The 18,139-nt window shown below is 38.0% G+C and overlaps 1 protein-coding gene across 1 annotated transcript in view; it reads left to right on the top strand.

Annotated features, from left to right (window-relative positions):
- LOC111147172 (general transcription factor IIF subunit 2) overlaps nucleotides 1–18,139 on the top strand; it is a 157,343-nt gene that overhangs the window by 27,039 nt on the left and 112,165 nt on the right. The window contains exon 4 of the mRNA XM_022503064.1: nucleotides 643–787. Coding sequence (XP_022358772.1) covers nucleotides 643–787 — 145 coding nt within the window. The remainder of the gene's footprint in view (nucleotides 1–642; nucleotides 788–18,139) is intronic.

Raw genomic sequence — 18,139 nt, 5'->3', positions numbered from 1 at the left:
CAACCTAAGCCAAAACCAAGAGTAGCCAAAACCAAGAGTTGGATGCTTAACTGACTCCACCACCAGGCGCCCCTAGATTCTCTTTTTATGATGAAATATTAAAGGTTTTTTGGATAAAGTTTTAATTAGAGAAATGGGTTTTTATTTTTTTACATTTTCCCAAAATTTTATTATGAAAAAGTCAAATAACAAGCAATGCTGCAAGAATTTCATGGTTAAGAGTAATTAATATTTGGGATGCCTGGATGGCTCAGTGGGTTAAGCCGCTGCCTTCGGCTCAGGTCATGATCCTGAGGTCCTCGGATCGAGTCCCGCGTCGGGCTCCTTGCTCAGCGGAGAGCCTGCCTCTCACTCCGCCTCTCTCTCCACCTCTGCCTGCCTCTCTGCCTGCATGTGTGCTTTCTCTCTCTCTTTCTGACAAATAAATAAAATCTTTAAAAAAAAAAAAGAGTAATTAATATTTTATTATCCTTAATATATCACATATTTACTCATCAATTTTAGAGAAATGTTTTAATAAAATGTCTAGAAACAAAGATTCACATTTTTAAAAAAGTATTTGTTTTATAATCAGAATTTCTGTGAATAATACTTTGAATACTTAAGCCTGTTGTAATAAGCTCTTGTTAATGTGTCTGTTAGGTGTCATTTACTTTGAATGAGGATCTTGCAAATATTCACGACATTGGTGGAAAACCAGCATCAGTCAGCACTCCTAGAGAACATCCATTTGTCTTACAAAGTGTTGGAGGACAGACATTAACAGTCTTTACTGAGAGCTCATCAGGTAAGTGGGAATAGAATTATTTAATGTGATTCCTGTATGTGTTGTATAGATTTTCTGTCTCAACATTTACTTTGAGGTCATTACCAAGGCTGCTCTACCTGTTGTTCTATCTCTATTCATATCATGCTATTTATTTTATTTCTCCAAGTACTTTCCTGTGATTAATGAAATTTTGGCTGTTACTCGAAGGGTTTAGTTTCCATTTGGGGTATGAAGAAATAGAACAAAGCAGATGGAAGATTGTGGTGCATCAACTGTCTTCTAGCATGTTGAAGAAACAGTATTCTGAGTTTTGCCAAGATAAGGTCATACTTGCCTGTTTTGGTAAATCAATATTCAGCAACTATAAGTTGTGCTTTAAAAAAATCTCTTAATATTAGGGAATATTTTAGTCAGAATTTTTGCTTTTGTGGGTTTCAATATTAAGAGGGACTTTTTAGTGCAGAGAGATGAACTGTTTGTAATTGGTTTTGACTTCCAAGAAGCTGTGTTAAGTATAGGTTGTAAATTTTATGTGCTCTCAGATATTTTACCAGTTCAATAATCAGGAGCAGGTGTTTCAGTTTGTGAATTAAATATAGAGGGAGCTTTTTTGCAGTGTACATCTCTGTTTATTTTCATTGTTATTTGATTTTTTAACCTTACCTGAATTTAGACTATTATTATTAACACAGCAGAGCAACTCACTTTAGTGGAACTAACTTCTCATATATGATTTAAAAAATTTATTGATTGGCTAAAGAAAATGATTTGTGGTTTCGTTGTATCTTCTTTAAATATTACAAAGAAAGCTGTAAGAAATTATAGGTGTTAAGAATGTTATTGTTTTAAAAAAGAATATGTTCAGATAAATCTTTTGTGGTGTCTTAGATTACCAGTAGCTGTATAAACTGATCAAAAAAACAGTCTTTTTTTCCCCCCTCCTTGGATATAGAGTGTAACAAAATGGTAAATTATAGGGGTGCCTGGGTGGCTCAGTTGTTGAGCATCATACTCCTGATTTCGGCTGATGTCGTGATCTCAGATTCCTGAGACTGGAGCCTCAGGTTGGTGGGGGTGGGGCTTTTCTCCCCCTGTCCCTCCCCTTGCTTGCTCTTGCTCTCTTTCTCTCTGTAAAATAAATAAATCTTTAAAAAAATACCCAAATGGTAAATTATAACTTTTATATCATGTGGTTTAAGATAAAAATTTTGTTTTATTGCATTATTCTGATGCTACAAATTTGTAATGTACTATTATGGGAGGAAGAAAATGTTAAACACATGCATTTTTTCTCTTGGAGAGGATTCAACTACTCAAGAAATATTTATTGTATGCCACATGATGCAGGGCATAGCATAGGTGTATCTAAGGACTCCGAAATTTGTTTTGTGATTGGTAAGATTTAGCAAGACCTATTGAACCTGTGAGGTTTTCTCTATCTTTGTGGTCGTCTTTGGAGTAGAAGAGGCATATGGCACCAAAACAGGAAACAGGAGGCAGAACCTTGAACAAAAGTTGAACTACATTTGCAGAGAAAGGTACCTTATTTCAGCTTTTTTACATTTTACTAAGTTGCTCATTTTTCGAATGCATGATATATTATGATACAAAAGATAGTGATTTGCAAAGGTAAGGTTTGTTATTCTCAAAATTCATCTTCCATTTTAATCTTTTAAATCCTTTAGTTAGTATTGTGCTCTTTTTGAACATTTTGTGTTCACATTTCTGGTTACAGTGTACTCCAAAGTGAATATGGTATTATAAGGATTATCTTGGCAGGGATATGGAAGAGGATCAAGATTGTCATCCTTCTTCTGGAGTTTGGACAATATGTTCTTGCTTTGTCCAACTGTGGTGATACAAATGCAGATCTAAGTTACTGTTAGATGCTTCGCACCCTAAGGAGTTTTTTCTTTCTTAATTTCTGTCATTTCTGTTTCACATTATTGTTCCTTGGCTCTCCTTGTACCTTTCTGTGCTTTAATTTCCTTATTTGTGAAATGGAATAAAAATTATTTATATTTAGGTCTAAATAAGAATTTTTTAAAGCACTTAGAATAGCACTCTACATTATAAATGCTCAGTAACTATTAGCTATTACTGTTATTAATTTTAGATCTTATTTTTTAAAGATCTATATATGTATATGTATACATATATATATTTTAAAGTAAGCTCCAGGCCAAGTGTGGGGCTTGAACTCATGACCCCAAGATCAAGTATCACATACTCTACTGACTAAGCCCACCAGGTACTCCTGTATTAGATCTTATTTTTTAAACACTTCAGGTTTCAAGTTTATTTTAGGGCATGTGCATGCATTTTAGCTTGTTTGTGTGTATATCATCTGATTAACTTCAGCCAATAGAGATTTTTATGTTTGGTGTTTTTTGATTGCTTTGATGACTGAGAAAAAGCTCTGTAGAGTTGTCATTGTTAACAGTGTATTTCCTTGAGGGGCACTGTGTCATTTGCCATTTCTAATCTTTAAGGTCTCAGTTCTACAGCTGGGTCCCTTGAATCTCTAGGAAGTCATGAATAGACAGTAGAGGCTTGGTAATTGCATGACATATTTCACCAAATGTTAGATGTAGAGTTGCCTGGGTAGCTCAGTTGGTTGAGCATTCCACTGTTGGTCTCAGCTCAGGTCTTGATCTCATGTTCGTGAATTTGAGCCTCACACTGGGCTCCACACTGGGCATGGAGCCTACTTAAAATTCAAAGATATATATATAAATCTTTTGAATTTTGTATATATATATATACACACACACACACATATATATATGCATATTTTTCTGTGGAACAGGACTGTAGCTTTCGTTGGAGACTCCGAGGGGTCCGTGACCCAAAAAAGCTTCAGAGTCCACACTCTAGTATTAGCTTGGTTGATCATGAACTGGCCAAAGTGTGAATAACTGAACCATTTTACAGTGAGTAAAGCCATTTATTTTACAATGAAATATGCATAAAGCTGGCATTATCTTAAATATTTTTATGTTTTCCCTCAAGCATAGAGCTGTGCCAGCTTATAAAAAATTGCTTTTCTTGGCTCTTCACTTTTAATAGTCTGTAGGTCTATAAAACATAGAATTTGATAAGAAGAGTTAAAACCTCACTTGTTCAATGTGTTAGGAGTTTAATTTTAATAACTTTATTCCTTCTATAATACACATTTTGCTGGTTTTTGAGAGGCCTCCTTGAACCAATTTTTTTCTAATGATTCAGTTCTACATATTAGAGCATCTTTGTGGGGATGGAGTTTGAGGAAACTGATGATATCTTTTACATTATCTCCTTAATACAATCTGCATTTCATGAGTGTTTTATGAACACAGTTTATTTCTAGTTGAGTATTCCTATCTGAGGGAACATGTTTTATTTTTAAGGACTGTTTTGGGTTGGCCCCTTTTTTGGTCCACATTTCTCTATGAAATTCTAAATCTATTTCCCTGTTAAATATTTTTATTAGCTAATATCCTTATCTTTCTGCCTTTGTCTAAGGAGAAATTCTTCATGTGTTTGGTCTTTATTTTTCTCCCCTTGGGTCTTTGGTTTAGTATTTTTAGCTACTATTGGTAATTAAATAACTTCGATTTCTTCGTAATTTACACCCCATCTTTGTCCAAACTTAGGTTTTCTTTATAATTGCAAATTCTAGACTAAAATTGTTCATTCATCTATTTAACAGATTTTTTTTAATGCTGGGCCCTGTGTTAGAATAAGGCTAGACTGGCATACCTGGGTGACTCCATGAGTTGGGCATCTGCCTTCTACTCCGGTCATGGTCCCAGGTCCTGGGATGGAGCTTGTCAGGCTCCCGGCTGAGTGGGGAGTCTGCTTCTCCCTCTGCCTCTCCCTCTGCTTTTGTTGCCTCGCATTCTCTCAAGTAAATAAATAAAAATATTTAATAAAAAAAATCAGACTTCTATTCGGCTGGGCAGCTGGTATACTCACTATAGAAAGTGCTCTAATGGAGTTGTGTATAAAGAAGAAAAAAGAGTAAATGAAAGAACTGGGAAAGACTTCAAATGTGGAGATAATATTTGAGCTGGACCTTGAAGTAAGCATGCCTTGATAGGAGGCAAGAAGGTAAGATAGAATGCATTTTTCTTGCCTCCAAATAGCCTGTTCTTCACTTTGCTTTCTCCTACCTGTCATACTTCGTCGTAATCTATCTAAAAATCTATTAAATAGTCCTGGTTACATCAAAGCAAAATAGCTCAGTTGTGGATTTGATAGTCTAGTTTAGAGATGAAAAAGTTTGACCTGGTGCAGTGGAAGTGGAAAAGAGAATACTGTTCTAGAGACAGGAGAGGTAATTTTGACAGCTTTTGGTGATGAATTAACTGGGAGAATTGGATGAGTGGGAAGTCCAGAATGGTTTCCAGGCTTTTTCAGCTTGAGCATCTGGATAAGTGGGGAGACCATTACTGAGTTAGGAAATATTGGAGGAGATGGGCAGGATTAAAACTGATGGACCATGGTGGTGGTTTTGCTCTAAATTTTCATTATCTTTGACCCCTCTGCAGCAGTTCATTAATTCAGCAAACTGATATTTGTACCTACTGTCTGCAGGACCTCTTTTATTTAGACTTGGGATACTTTAGTGAGCAAAATCCCAGCCTTCCTAGTGCTTACATTTTAGTAAAAGGAAACAGCAACAAATAATAAATGTAAAGAGTAAATCTTTTTGCAGTCTAGAAGGTGGTGAGTTATCTGGGGAAAAAAGCAGAAAGTGGAATCAGGCAGGAGTCCTGAGTTTAAGGTGGGACTTTCAAGTTTAATATTTTAATTTATTTTTAAGTCGGCTCTGTACTTAACCAACGTTGGGCTTGACAGTAAGGTTTGTATTAGTCATTTTGCTCCTGAATTAAACCTTACGGGCAGGTTACTATGTCTCATGCTTATCGCTGTTGTGTGTGGGCTAGGATTGGCCAATAGTGGATGGGTGTATTAAAGCATAGGTGTTAAAATAGTTTATTTTCCCCAAAGAATTACTACTACTCTAAAGGTACATTCTATAATGGTTTTTAAGTGAGGTGGTTTATTAGTAACTTCCTTCAAAGTTTCTTAAGACATTTGAGGTTCAAAATTGAATATTAAATTCCTTTCTCAGTTTTTTTCTTCCTCATTACATTTTTTGGCACAATTGATTCCTTTACTTTCTTTTTGCTAACTAGAGTAGTTCAGCAGTGTGTCCTGTAACACTTGGTTAACCACTGTACATATAATACCTCTTCCTGGGATAATAAAGCCGCTGAAATAATTGGAAGTATGTGCGAATATATTTGGTGATGGCCTGCCTTATTTACTGTCAAGCCTGAATTTGGTAACATATACCAACACATATTTGTCTTAGAACACATTAGTTTAAATTGGAGGAAAACTGTTATAACTGTGGGAATGCTCTTTGCGGATGCTGAATTATCAATCATGTTGGAAATACTGTAGAATTTATAATCTGCCTTGTGTGGATTATCCTGCAGGAATGGCAAATAAAGGATAAATATAGGTAGTATTTTTATTTAAAGTTGAATTTTTGACTGTTAGTGGGAAACATAACTTGGTATGTTTCCCCCATTTGTTGAGAATGGGATTTTAGCTGTATGATTTGCAGAGGTGGATTAAGCTTTATGTATATTTGTATGTGGTTGTTAGCATTCATACTACAGCTGTTTCTTCTGCTGTTGAATTTTTTTTCTTATCACTGCCTTTAAACATGAGTTACGTTCCGTTGCTTATTAGATCAGCACCATATTCTTGTTACTAGTTACCATGCAATGGGAGTCAGATTTTATTTAGCCTTATATATCATAATTGTAATTATTTTTTTTATAATTGTAATTATTTTGTATCACTTTAGTTCAATGGTTCTTGAACTTTTTGGTTTCAGGACACCTATACATTACATGTTAACATAAATAATATTTATATGAAAATACCCTGATTCCAAAAAAGAAGTAGATGGAAATGTTTTTCACATTCATATCTGGCTTAAAAGACAAGTTGATTCTCCTGTCCACTTCTGCATTCAGTCTATAGTGGTATGTTAATTTTGGTTGAAGTATCTGAAGGAAATTTTATTTCTTACAAATACTAAGTTAGGGAAGGGAGGAGTAATTCATGAAATTTTCAGATACTTGTGCATTTTCTTTTGCTACTACACCAAAATTCTGTAAGGGTGGTTTCTTAAAGGTTTGTTGCAGTATAGAATTTAAAACCAGATCAGTAAACTTTTAATACTCTGTTACACTGAAATCCATAGGTTGTGGGGTGCCTGGGTGGCTCAGTCAGTTAAGCATCTGCCTCCTGCTCAGGTCATGATCCCAGGGTTCTGGGATTGAGCCCCACATCAGACTCCCTGTACAGAGGGGGTTTTGCTTCTGCCTCCTGTTCCCCGTGCTTGTGCTCTCTTTCTGTCTCCCTCTCTGTCAAATAAATAAAATCCTTTAAAAAAAAAAAAAGAGAGAAGAAAGAAAAGAAATCCATAGGTTTTAACTAGTACTTTGTGAATGGATTTTTACGTACATGTGATTTTGTAACATCATATGTCCATCGTTTGGGGAATGTTGGTTCACTGAGCTATGCACTTCTTCCACATGTTGGAATTTTCCTTATATCAAAATTTTCCTTATATCAAAATTTTGCATTTATTAACATCAGTGATTTAATCAGAAAGTCTTTAGATAGCTGTCAAGCTTATTGTGGGTGGGTATACATGTTTTGAAATTGCTACTTTTCATTTTGAAAGTTTAAGTTTTATTAACTGGCATCAAATGCTCTTGGTTGTTTCTTTGAAAGGTTGGGCTTATTACATTCATTTTTGAGAAAGTAGATACCTGAGTCTGATAACTATAGTTTGTGTGTCTGCCCCCAGGCTTTCCACTCTTCCAGTGAATTATGTGCAAAGACTCTGTGGAAGGAGTAAGGAAGCTGGATTTTTTGCTTACTCTTGAGTAACGGCCATGCCACGGAACTGAACATTTGGAATCCTACCAGTTTCTGTCAGTTTTATTCTTGTCAGGAAGAGCAAAAACTGAAGCAAAAATGTATGACTTTAGTGTTTTGTATTTTTTCTGAACTGCCAGCAAGTTTTGTGGCTGGTTCAGCTTTGAAATTTCTGCCAGCTGCCTGAAGCAGGTCTGCTCTCTGAAGTTAAGCCTAATAGCAGAAAATGTTCCTTTATTCAGTGGCTGGAAAGAGAGTAAAAGGCATGTTTATATTCTTTTCATATTTAGGTATGCATGCATAAATGCACGGTTGGTATACACTGTAGATTTAATAATTTGGGGATGAAGGTGCGGAGAAAAAAACTGAAGGATGAAATTAAGGTTTGGAATCACGAGTTATTTAAGGCTGATTTTTTAAATGAAATATTTCAAGCCTATAATAAACTGTAGAGAATAGTATAACTAGTGTGTAACAGCTGTATTTCATAACTGTTTATATTTGCCATATTTTTTTAAGGATATAAAATGTTTTAGATACAGCTGACATTCTTTTTTTTTTCCTCGTCCCATCCCACCTCCCTATCCAGAGGTAACCGTTGTCCTGGAGTTTAGTGCATATGTTATTGTGACTCATTGTGAGAGTCTGCAGTTGCTTACAATAAAAATCTTAACAATTTTACTCAAGAAAACAGAATTCTTGGGGTGCCTGGGAGGCTCAGTGGGTTAAAGCCTCTGCCTTTGGCTCAGGTCATGATCCCAGGGTCCTGGGATTGAGCCCTACATCAGGCTCTCTGCTCAGCAGGGAGCCTGCTTCCCCCTCTCTCTCTGCCTTCCTCTCTGCCTACTTGTAATCTCTGTCTGTGAAATAAATAAATAAAATCTTAAAAACAAAAAAAAGAAAACAATTCTTTTTTTTGATGCATAATAATGTATTTTGGAAATTATCACTTCAAAAGAAAGGAGAAAATAGAAAATAAGGATAATTTTTAAGATTGTGATATAATTGACATGTAACATTGTATAAGTGTAAGTGTACAGTATGTTGAAGTGAACATTTATACTGTAGCATGACTGCCACTGTAGCATTCGCTAACACCTCTATCACCTCACATAATTAACATTTCCTCTAGTGTGGAGAACATTTGAAATCTCATCTCTTAGCAAGTTTAATGTTTACAATAGAGTTTTATTGTCTGTGGTCCCTGTACAGTATTAGATCTCCGGGACTTAGGTATCTATTAGAAGAAAACAAAATTCTTTAGAGACAGTTTAAGCAGTGTCATCTAAATTTGTAGCAACTAAGAAAGTTCAGTGCTTGTATTGAATGGGGTTTTTTTTTCTTTTTTTTTTAGTGTAGAATATATCTTGACAAGCCTTTTTGTTGTTGTTTTTGTTGTTTCTTTACTACATGAATTTTTTAATTCCTTAGAATTTAGTATAAATTATGCGATCAAAAGTAATTATTAATGAGAAACCTAAGAAATTCAGTCCCATGTGCAAAATACTAATTCATCAGTGGAAAGTATAAGGATAAAAGAAGACATTTTAAATTTTGTGTTAGCCTTGCCACCCATACATTTTTTATTTTGGTAATGTAGTCTCTTCTGTATCTGTATTGTAGTAATCACACTGTCAATATTTTGAATACGAGTCAGATAATAGTTATAGTATTATTCAGAAGAATTGATCTATAGTTTATGCAAGGAATATTGACATATTTGGCTTTTCATCAGTTTTAGTCATTGCTATGAGTTTGTTAAAGTAACCTAAGTTTCCAGTTCTGTTACTTATGAATTCTGCCTCAATTTTATTGCTTATCAAACTCAACATTCAAAGAACAAATAATCCAATCAAGAAATGGGCAGAGGACATGAACAGACATTTCTGCAAAGAAGACATTCAAATGGCCAGCAGACACATGAAAAATGGCTCAACATCACTTGGCATTAGGGAAATACAAATCAGAATCACAGTGAGATACCACCTCACACCAGTCAGAATGGCTAAAATTAGCAAATCAGGAAATGACAGATGTTGGTGAGGATGTGGAGAAAGAGGAACCCTCCCACACTGTTGGTCGGAATGCAAGCTGGTGCAGCCATTCTGGAAAAACAGTATGGAGGCTCCTCAAAAAGTTGAAAATAGAGCTACCCTGTGGCCCAGCAAATGCACTATGGGGTATTTACCCCAAAGATACAAATTTAGTGATCCGAAGGGGCGCGTGCACCCCAGTGTCTATAGCAGCAATGTCCACACTAGCCAAATTTTGGAAGGAACCTAGATGTCCATCAACAGATGAAGGGATAAAGAAGATGTGGTATGTTTATACAATGGAATACTATGCAGCTATCAAAAACCACGAAATTGTGCCATTTGACATGACATGGATGGAACTAGAGGGTATTATGCTAAGTCCATCAGAGAAAGAAAATTATCATATTATCTCTCTGATATGAGGAATTTGAGAGGTAGGGCGGTGGGTCATGGGGGCTAGAGAGGGGAAAAATGAAACAAGATGGGATCGGAAGGGAGACAAACCATAAGAGATTCTTAATCCCATGAAACAAACTGAGGGTTGCTGGGGGTGGGGGTTAGGGATAGGGTGGCTGGTTGATGGACATTGGGGAGGGTATGTGCTATGGTGAGTGCTGTGAAATGTGTAAGCCTCATGATTCACAGACCTGTATCCCTGGGGCAAATAATACATTATATGTTAATAAAAAATTTTTGTTGCCTAAAATCTATTGGAAGTTGCGGTTGTGACTTCTGTTAAATAACTTTATTTTGGACCTGTCTTCCCTGTATTCTTGTTTGTGATTTTCATGGAGAATGTCAAAAAGCCTCAAGTTTCTTTATTGTATGTCTTATTTGCTTGTTCCTAAAATTCAGTTTTTATCTCAAAACTGCTAATTTTCTGTTCTGTAAAGCTGTTACGAAGAACTTAGGAGGGGCTCCTGGGTGGCTCATTCGTTAAGCGTCCGCCCTCAGCTCAGGTCATGATCCCAGGGTCCTGTGATCCAGCCCCGAGTTGGGCTCCCTGCTCGGCCGGAAGCCTGCTTCTCTTACTCCCACTCCCCCTGTTTGTGTTCCCTCTCTTGCTACGTCTCTCTCTGTCAATTAAATAAATACAATTTTAAAAAAAGAAGAAGAACTTAGGAGGTTTTTATTATACCTGGAGGGACTGATACGCTGTACGAATGTATTTCTTTTTTTTCCTTTTTGATTTTCTATAGCCTCCATGTTACGAAGTTGGTTCTTTGTTTTGATTCATGTATACTTAAGATCTTAGGAAGACTTTGTCTTCTTTACAAAACCTACAACATGGTAAAGTCAATTTTACAGTGTTACAGTACTTGAGGTATTAAAACTAAGTCTTGAAATAATGTTAATTTAAAACTATTCTAATTGTTTTAAACTATCTTAATTTTTTTTTAAAGAAATTTCCCCGAGTTGACTCCCTTTTTTTTTTTTTGTAAGATTTTATTTATTTGACAGAGAGAGATCACAAGTAGGCAGAGAGGCAAGCAGAGAGAGAGAGAGAGAGAGACAGAGAGAGAGAGAGGAGGAGGAAGCAGGCTCCCTGCCTAGCAGAGAGCCCAATGCGGGACTCAATCCCAGGACCCTGAGATCATGACCTGAGCCGAAGGCAGAGGCTTAACCCACTGAGCCACCCAGGCAGCCCAAACTAGCTTAATTTTTTGAAAGTCATTTTCTTCGGCTGTTTCAAATAACTTTATTGCCATTATTTTTTTTTTAAACCTTATGCAAGATTGTTGCACACAGACATGGTTTTTGTCTCTGGTTCTTTGAACATAAGTATATTCTTTTATCCAAATTTAAAATTGAGAAAATGCAGTGTAGCTTAATTTTTTTTCTCTGCCATGGAGCCCCTTATTATAGGAAGAGAAGACACATTACTTGGTTGGCTTTATACTTTTTATTGCTTGAAACTGTATTCTGTTGATCTGGTGATAGTTCTAATACAGTAATTCCCTATGGGAAAAAGAAGCTTAAGACTTCAAAATTGATTTATTACTTTAAAAAGGAATTCATATTCTATGTTGTTGTTGTTTTAATTTTTATTTTTTTAAGTAAGCCCCTCACCCAGTGTGAGGCTTGAGCTCACCACCCCAAGATCAAGAGTTGCATGCTCTACTGACTGAGCCAGCCAGCTGCCTGTCTACATGTTTTGTTTTAATTTAATTTATTTTTTTAAAAGATTCTGTTTATTTATTTGACAGAGAGAGACACAACGAGAGAGGGAATAAAAGCAGGGGGAGTGGGAGAGGAAGAAGCAAGCTTCCCGCTGAGCAGGGAGCCCAATGTGGGGATCCCAGGACCCTGGGATCATGACCTGAGCCAAAGGCAGATGCTTAATGACTGAGCTACCCAGGCACCCCTATTTTATTTTATTTTATTTCATTTTATTTTATTGCATTTCATTTTAAATATTTTACTTATATGTTTGACAGAGAGAGAGAGCACACACAAGCAGGGGGAGTAGCCAGCAGAGAGAGAGGGAGAAGCAGACTCCCCACTGAGCAGAGAGCCTGACATGGGGCTTGATCCCAGGACCCTAGGATCATGACCTGAGCTGAAAGCAGGTGCTTAACCTACTGAGCCACTCAGCAACCCCCATGCATGTTTTTTTTCAATTAGTATTTTTTTTTTTAACATACAATGTATTATTTGTTTCAGGGCTAAAAGTCTGTGATTCATCAGTCTTCTGCAATTCACAGCCCTCACCATAGCATGTACTCTTTCCCAGAGCCATCTCCTAGCCCCCAGCCACCCTATCTCTCCCACCCCATTGACTCCAGCAGCCTTTAGTTTGTTTCCTGAAATTAAGAGTCTCTTATGGGGGACTCCTGGGTGGCTCAATCGGTTGAGCGTCTGCCTTTGGCTTAGATCATGATCCCAGGGTCCTGGGATCGAGTTTGGCATGGGGCTCCTTGCTCGGCAGGGGCCTGCTTTTCCCTCTGCCTGCTGCTCCCCCTCTTGTGCGCGCTTGCTCACGCTCTCTCTCTCTCTCTCTCTCTCTCTCTCGGACAAATAAATAAATAAAACCTTTAAAAAAAAAAAAGTCTCTTATGGTTTGTTTCCCTCTCTGGTTTCTTCTAGTTTCATTTTTTCCCTCCCTTCCGCTATGATCCTATCTTGTTTCTCAAATTCCTCAAATCAGCAAGATCATACGATAATTTTCTTTCTCTGATGGACTTATCTAATCGTTGTCTGCAGATTATGAATATATTTTTAAACTGCTGCTTTCTAGGTGTGTATCTTCATATAATTAGTGCAGTGGTTCTGAACTGGGGGCAACTTTGACAGCTCTGGAGACATTTTTGATTGTCACAGCTGACTGTTAGTGGCATCTGATTAATGATCAGGAATGCCACTAGACATCCTACCATGCACAGGACAAGGACAGCCCCTCACAGCGAGGAACCACGTAGCCCAAAATGTCAGTAGTGTCAAGGATGAGAAACCATGGTCTCATATAAGAGAAGCTGTTATTTTTAGCAGACAAGCTGTTTGATATAACTACTAGTGATATTAAAGTCATAAAATAAATGAGGTTTTTTTGAAGGTGCCAACAGGAGTGACCGAAACTTGTTTACCTTCCTAGTAATCGTTTTTGTTCTTCTCTTCCTTCTCTCTCTCTTTCTTCCTGCTGCTTTTCTTCTCTAATTGTGTCAGAAGAAATTTGTTTGCTTTTAGGAGACTACCCTTGAGGTTTTATCTTTATATGGATTTTTTAAAAATATCTACTCTTAAGCACCATGTTTTTTCACTAGCTATTGTTGGTCACATTACTTCTTTAAAACAGTTTGGGTGTTTGCCACAATCACAAAAGCACATTTTTCTTACTTAGTATGACTGAAGAAAACTCTTAGAGCAAAAAACTATGGTAATTTACACATGGCTTTTTATTGCTCTTGAAAAAAATTCTTACTCTTAGAAAGGTATGGCTTGTCTTCTCCTACCTCATCCACTTTAATTCAAGCTTGATTTAATTCTTCAAGCTTAAAGGTTCATATTTAGTAAAGAGAAAACAATATACAATATAAAGTTGAAATATGGCTGATTTCTCACCTATATATGAATATATTAGTGGAACAGAATTATCTGTAGGGCGTTTCATGGTAAAAGCTTACCAGGAAAGGGTCTCCTGGGTGGCTTAGTCAGTTAAGCATCTGACTCTTGATTTTAGCTCAGGTCATGATCTCAGGGTCGTGAGATGGAGCCCAGCATCAGCCTATGTGCTGGGTATGGAGCCTGCTTAAGATTCTCTCTCTCTCTCTCTCTCTCTCTCTCTCACTCCCCCTCTGCCCCCTTCTCCTCTTTTTTTTCCTCTTCTCTAAAATAATAATGATGATGATGATGATGATGTAAGCTTACCAGGAAAGAAAAATAAACTTTCTTTTCCCTTCCCCCACCCCCATTTGTTCTTTAACTTTTCACTATGGAAAATTTTTTTTTTTTTTAAAGATTTTATTTATTTATTTGACAGACAGAGATCACAAGTAGGCAGAGAGGCAGGCAGAGAGAGGGGGAAGCAGGCTCCCCGCTGAGCAGAGAGCCCGATGTGGGGCTCGATCCCACAACCCTGGGATCATGGCCTGAGCCGAAGGCAGAGGCTTTAACCCACTGAGCCACCCAGGCGCCCACTATGGAAAATTTTTAAGCATTCCAGTAGCAGAGAAGTAGTATAGTTAATCTTGTTTCAGCTATACCACAGCCACTGCCCTTTGTATCTCACAGGATGATTGATTGATTAATTTATAGATTTATAGAGAGGAGAGAAAGAAAGCAGAGGGGAGAGGGAGAGGGAATCTTAAGCAGGCTCCTTGCTCAGCCCAGAGCCCGATGCAGGGCTTTATCTCCCACCTGCGCCAGAACCACCAGTTGGATGCTTAACCGACTGAGCCACCCAGGAGCCCCATGGATCATTTTAAAGAAAATCTTACACAGTATGTCATTCGGTCTTAAAATTCTTCAGCACGTGTCTCCATAAGGATTCCTTTTAAAAAAATAAATAACCAGAGGGCGCCTGGGTGGCTCAGTTGGTTAAGCGACTGCCTTCGGCTCAGGTCATGATCCTGGAGTTCCAGGATCGAGTCCCGCATCGGGCTCCCAGCTCCATGGGGAGTCTGCTTCTCCCTCTGACCTTCTCCTCGCTCATGCTCTCTCTCACTGTCTCTCTCTCTCTCAAATAAATAAAATGTTTAAAAATAAATAAGTAAATAAATAACCAGAATGCTGTTAGGATACCTTGCAAAACAAAACAAAACAGTAATTCCAGTATCATAGATCTAGTCAGTGGGAGCTGTCATGCTCAAATTCCAATGTTCCCTGACCCTCCTTCTGATATATGATTCAATTCCTTTTTTTTTTTTTAAGATTTTATTTATTTATTTGACAGAGATCACAAGTAGGCAGAGAGGCAGGCAGAGAGAGAGAGAAGAGGAAGCGGGCTCCCTGCGGAGCAGACAGCCCGATGTGGGGCTCAATCCCGGGACCCCGGGACCATGACCCGAGCTGAAGGCAGAGGCCCCAACCCACTGAGCCACCCAGGCGCCCCGATGGTTCAGTTCTATCTGAAGTCATAGTGGTTTGCAGTTGCACAGCTCACAGTGTTCACCTATAAAGGTACCACTGGAGAAAATACCATTCACACAGTCATTTGAATTACTCTGAAGTCATGAAACACCCTCTGTAGAACTGTTTAATGAATTTGACTGAAAAAGAAGTGAGTATTGTGTATCAACTGAAAAAAATGACAGAAAAGAAATAATTTCTAGAGCTGTACTGAGGCACTGATATCTAACTTGTGACATTGTTGATGGGGTGAATTCCTGAGCTGTGTTTACTGAATGTACTGGGATTATTGTAGGATTGTATATAGTTAAAGTCAACAAATGGATGTGTTTATGAAGAAGAAAATTTTAATGCAATATGGCTGATCTCTAAAGAATAGAGGGCTTTTAGAACAGGTTAACTACAAAATAAAAGGTGGTGTAAATTTTATATGATGAATGGAATAAAAATGTTCATTAACTTTGATAGTTAATGTGATAGGGACTGTATCACTATATGTCTATATAAACAATGGGGACATTATATACAATTCGTATACAAACCTCAATTTAGAATATTTCTTACGGCAAAATAAAAAATTGAGAAAGAATAGAGAAATAGAGAACAGAGAAACCTCTTTAAGTTGAATTTAAGTTTAAAATCTCTTGAAGTCAGATCAGTTTATATGTCTTTAATGCAAAACAGCTTAGTAGATATTTTTATTTATTTATTTTTTAAAGATTTTATTTATTTATCTGACAGAGATCACAAGTAGGCAGAGAAGCAGGCAGAGAGAGAAGAGGAAGCAGGCTCTCTGCTGAGCAGAGAGCCCGATGCGGGGTTTGATTCCAGGACCCTGGGATTATGACCCGAGCCGAAGGTAGAGGCTTTAACCCACTGAGCCACCCAGGCGCCCCATACTTAGTAGATATTTTTAAGTCCTGAAATAAAAACTCATTCTTCCATGTTCTTACCGGGTGCTAGAAGTGGACAGCTGTGCCCTGGGCAGAGGTAAAACACTAATAGAGAGCCAGCATGCTCTGAAAGACTGCTGTGTTTGGAAAGAAATGCAGATTATTTTTTTAAGAGCGCTATGTACGTGTATCAGTCCACAGTTTCTTGCTTATACTGTATCATTAGCTATTCCAAAAGAAGAAGGGAACAGAAACCCCTACAGACACATTCTGTGTTCACATTTTCCTCCTACCCCCTGTAAAAGAGTCAGTCTTGAGAATATATTATGGTTAGAAGTTGTAGCCTTCTCCACTCACACAGAAAAACAGCACACCATGCAGGCTTGTTTACAACTTCAGTTTCTTTCTTTTATTTCTTTTCTTGATTTATTTGAGAGAGCAAGAGAGCGGGCACATGTGCACACACATGAATGTGTGGGGCAGAGGGAGAGGATTAGAGAGGCTCAAGCTGACTCCATGCTGAGCGCAGAGCCCAACATGGGGCTCCATCCCACCCTCCTGAGATCATGACCTGAGCCACAACTAACAGTTGGTCGCTTAACCTACTGTGCTACACAGGTGCCCAGTAGCTTTGGTTTCTTTTGTATAACTACAGAAACCTTAATGACTATGAGGATTTGGTAGGTGGTCGTCGTCGTCGTCGTCGTCTTCTTCTTCTTCTTCTTCTTCTTCTTCTTCTTCGTCGTCGTCTTTGTCGTCTTTGTCGTCTTTGTCGTCTTCGTCATCTTCGTCTTTTTCGTCTTCGTCGTCTTCGTCTTCTTCGTCTTCTTCGTCTTCGTCGTCTTCGTCTTCTTCGTCTTCTTCGTCTTCTTCTTCGTCTTCTTCTTCTTCTTCTTCGTTTTTTTCTTACTGTGTAACTTGTTTTGTACCATAAACACTGTCTTGAGGGGAATGCCTGTACTGTTCAGCAAAGGAAAATGCCTTCTCACAATCCTTTTTCTGCAGCCTTTAGGTGAAGGATTTTTCTTTTCTTCCCGAGTTAGGGACAAACTCCCATAGATTAAGGATTGTGGCATAGATACCATGGATGGTCTCAGTGCCTGCCCGTAGTCTTTCTGCCCTTGCCATTTCTGTGCATGCTGGCCAACTTCTAAATCTCAACATCTGTGTCTCTGTCTGAGTGCCCTTTCTGCTGCCCCCTGTTCTGCCCTCCTGGAGGACAGGTCAGAAATGCTAGGATATTAACCCTCATGCTGAGAACCACTCTCAACCAGTATCTGACAGGACTCGGTGGGTAAATATCCAGCTCCCTAAACCCTCAAGTGGGGTGTTCTGGAAGGATCCAAAACCAGATAGAGATAATAAACTGTAGCTCTCCCTTTACTCAGGTGAAAATGATGTCTTTATAGAGACAACCTTGACATATACCCCAGCTTTTAAAAAAGTCATAGACCAAATGTGGTATTATAATTCTTATTAAGTTATTTAATGCCATACTTCACAACTTACCACTAACACACAACTATTTTTGTGGGAGCATTGATGTGTTCTTTGATCCTCGGCCTTCTGAGTGTCTTGTGTATCCAAATGGTTTTAAACCCTACTGTGATTCCTAGGATTGCTGCCCATAAAGCATTCTTTAATAGGCCCAAATATTCTAAGGCTGAGATTCAGGAAGATTTAAAAGAGGAAGCCAAGATGTAGTTTCAGAACACATTGGTGTTTTTATGGTTGTGTGACTGCCGACATTGCTTTCTCTCCCCTGATCATTGCTTGTTTCTGCTGCCGTCTCGGTCAGCTGCCTGTTGCCATTCTGATTGACCATCGTCATCTTCCCACCTGTGTTCCCATCCAATGTGACTGACTGCGCTGCTGCTGCCTTCCCTAGGCTTTCATTAGTCCCACGAATAATGGAACTCAGTCTC

This window comes from Enhydra lutris, unplaced genomic scaffold (genome assembly GCF_002288905.1).
Source record: "Enhydra lutris kenyoni isolate GAN:26980312 unplaced genomic scaffold, ASM228890v2 scaffoldscaffold15, whole genome shotgun sequence".
Taxonomy (NCBI): Eukaryota; Metazoa; Chordata; class Mammalia; order Carnivora; family Mustelidae; genus Enhydra; species Enhydra lutris.
This window is presented reverse-complemented; position numbering and strand designations above follow the sequence as displayed.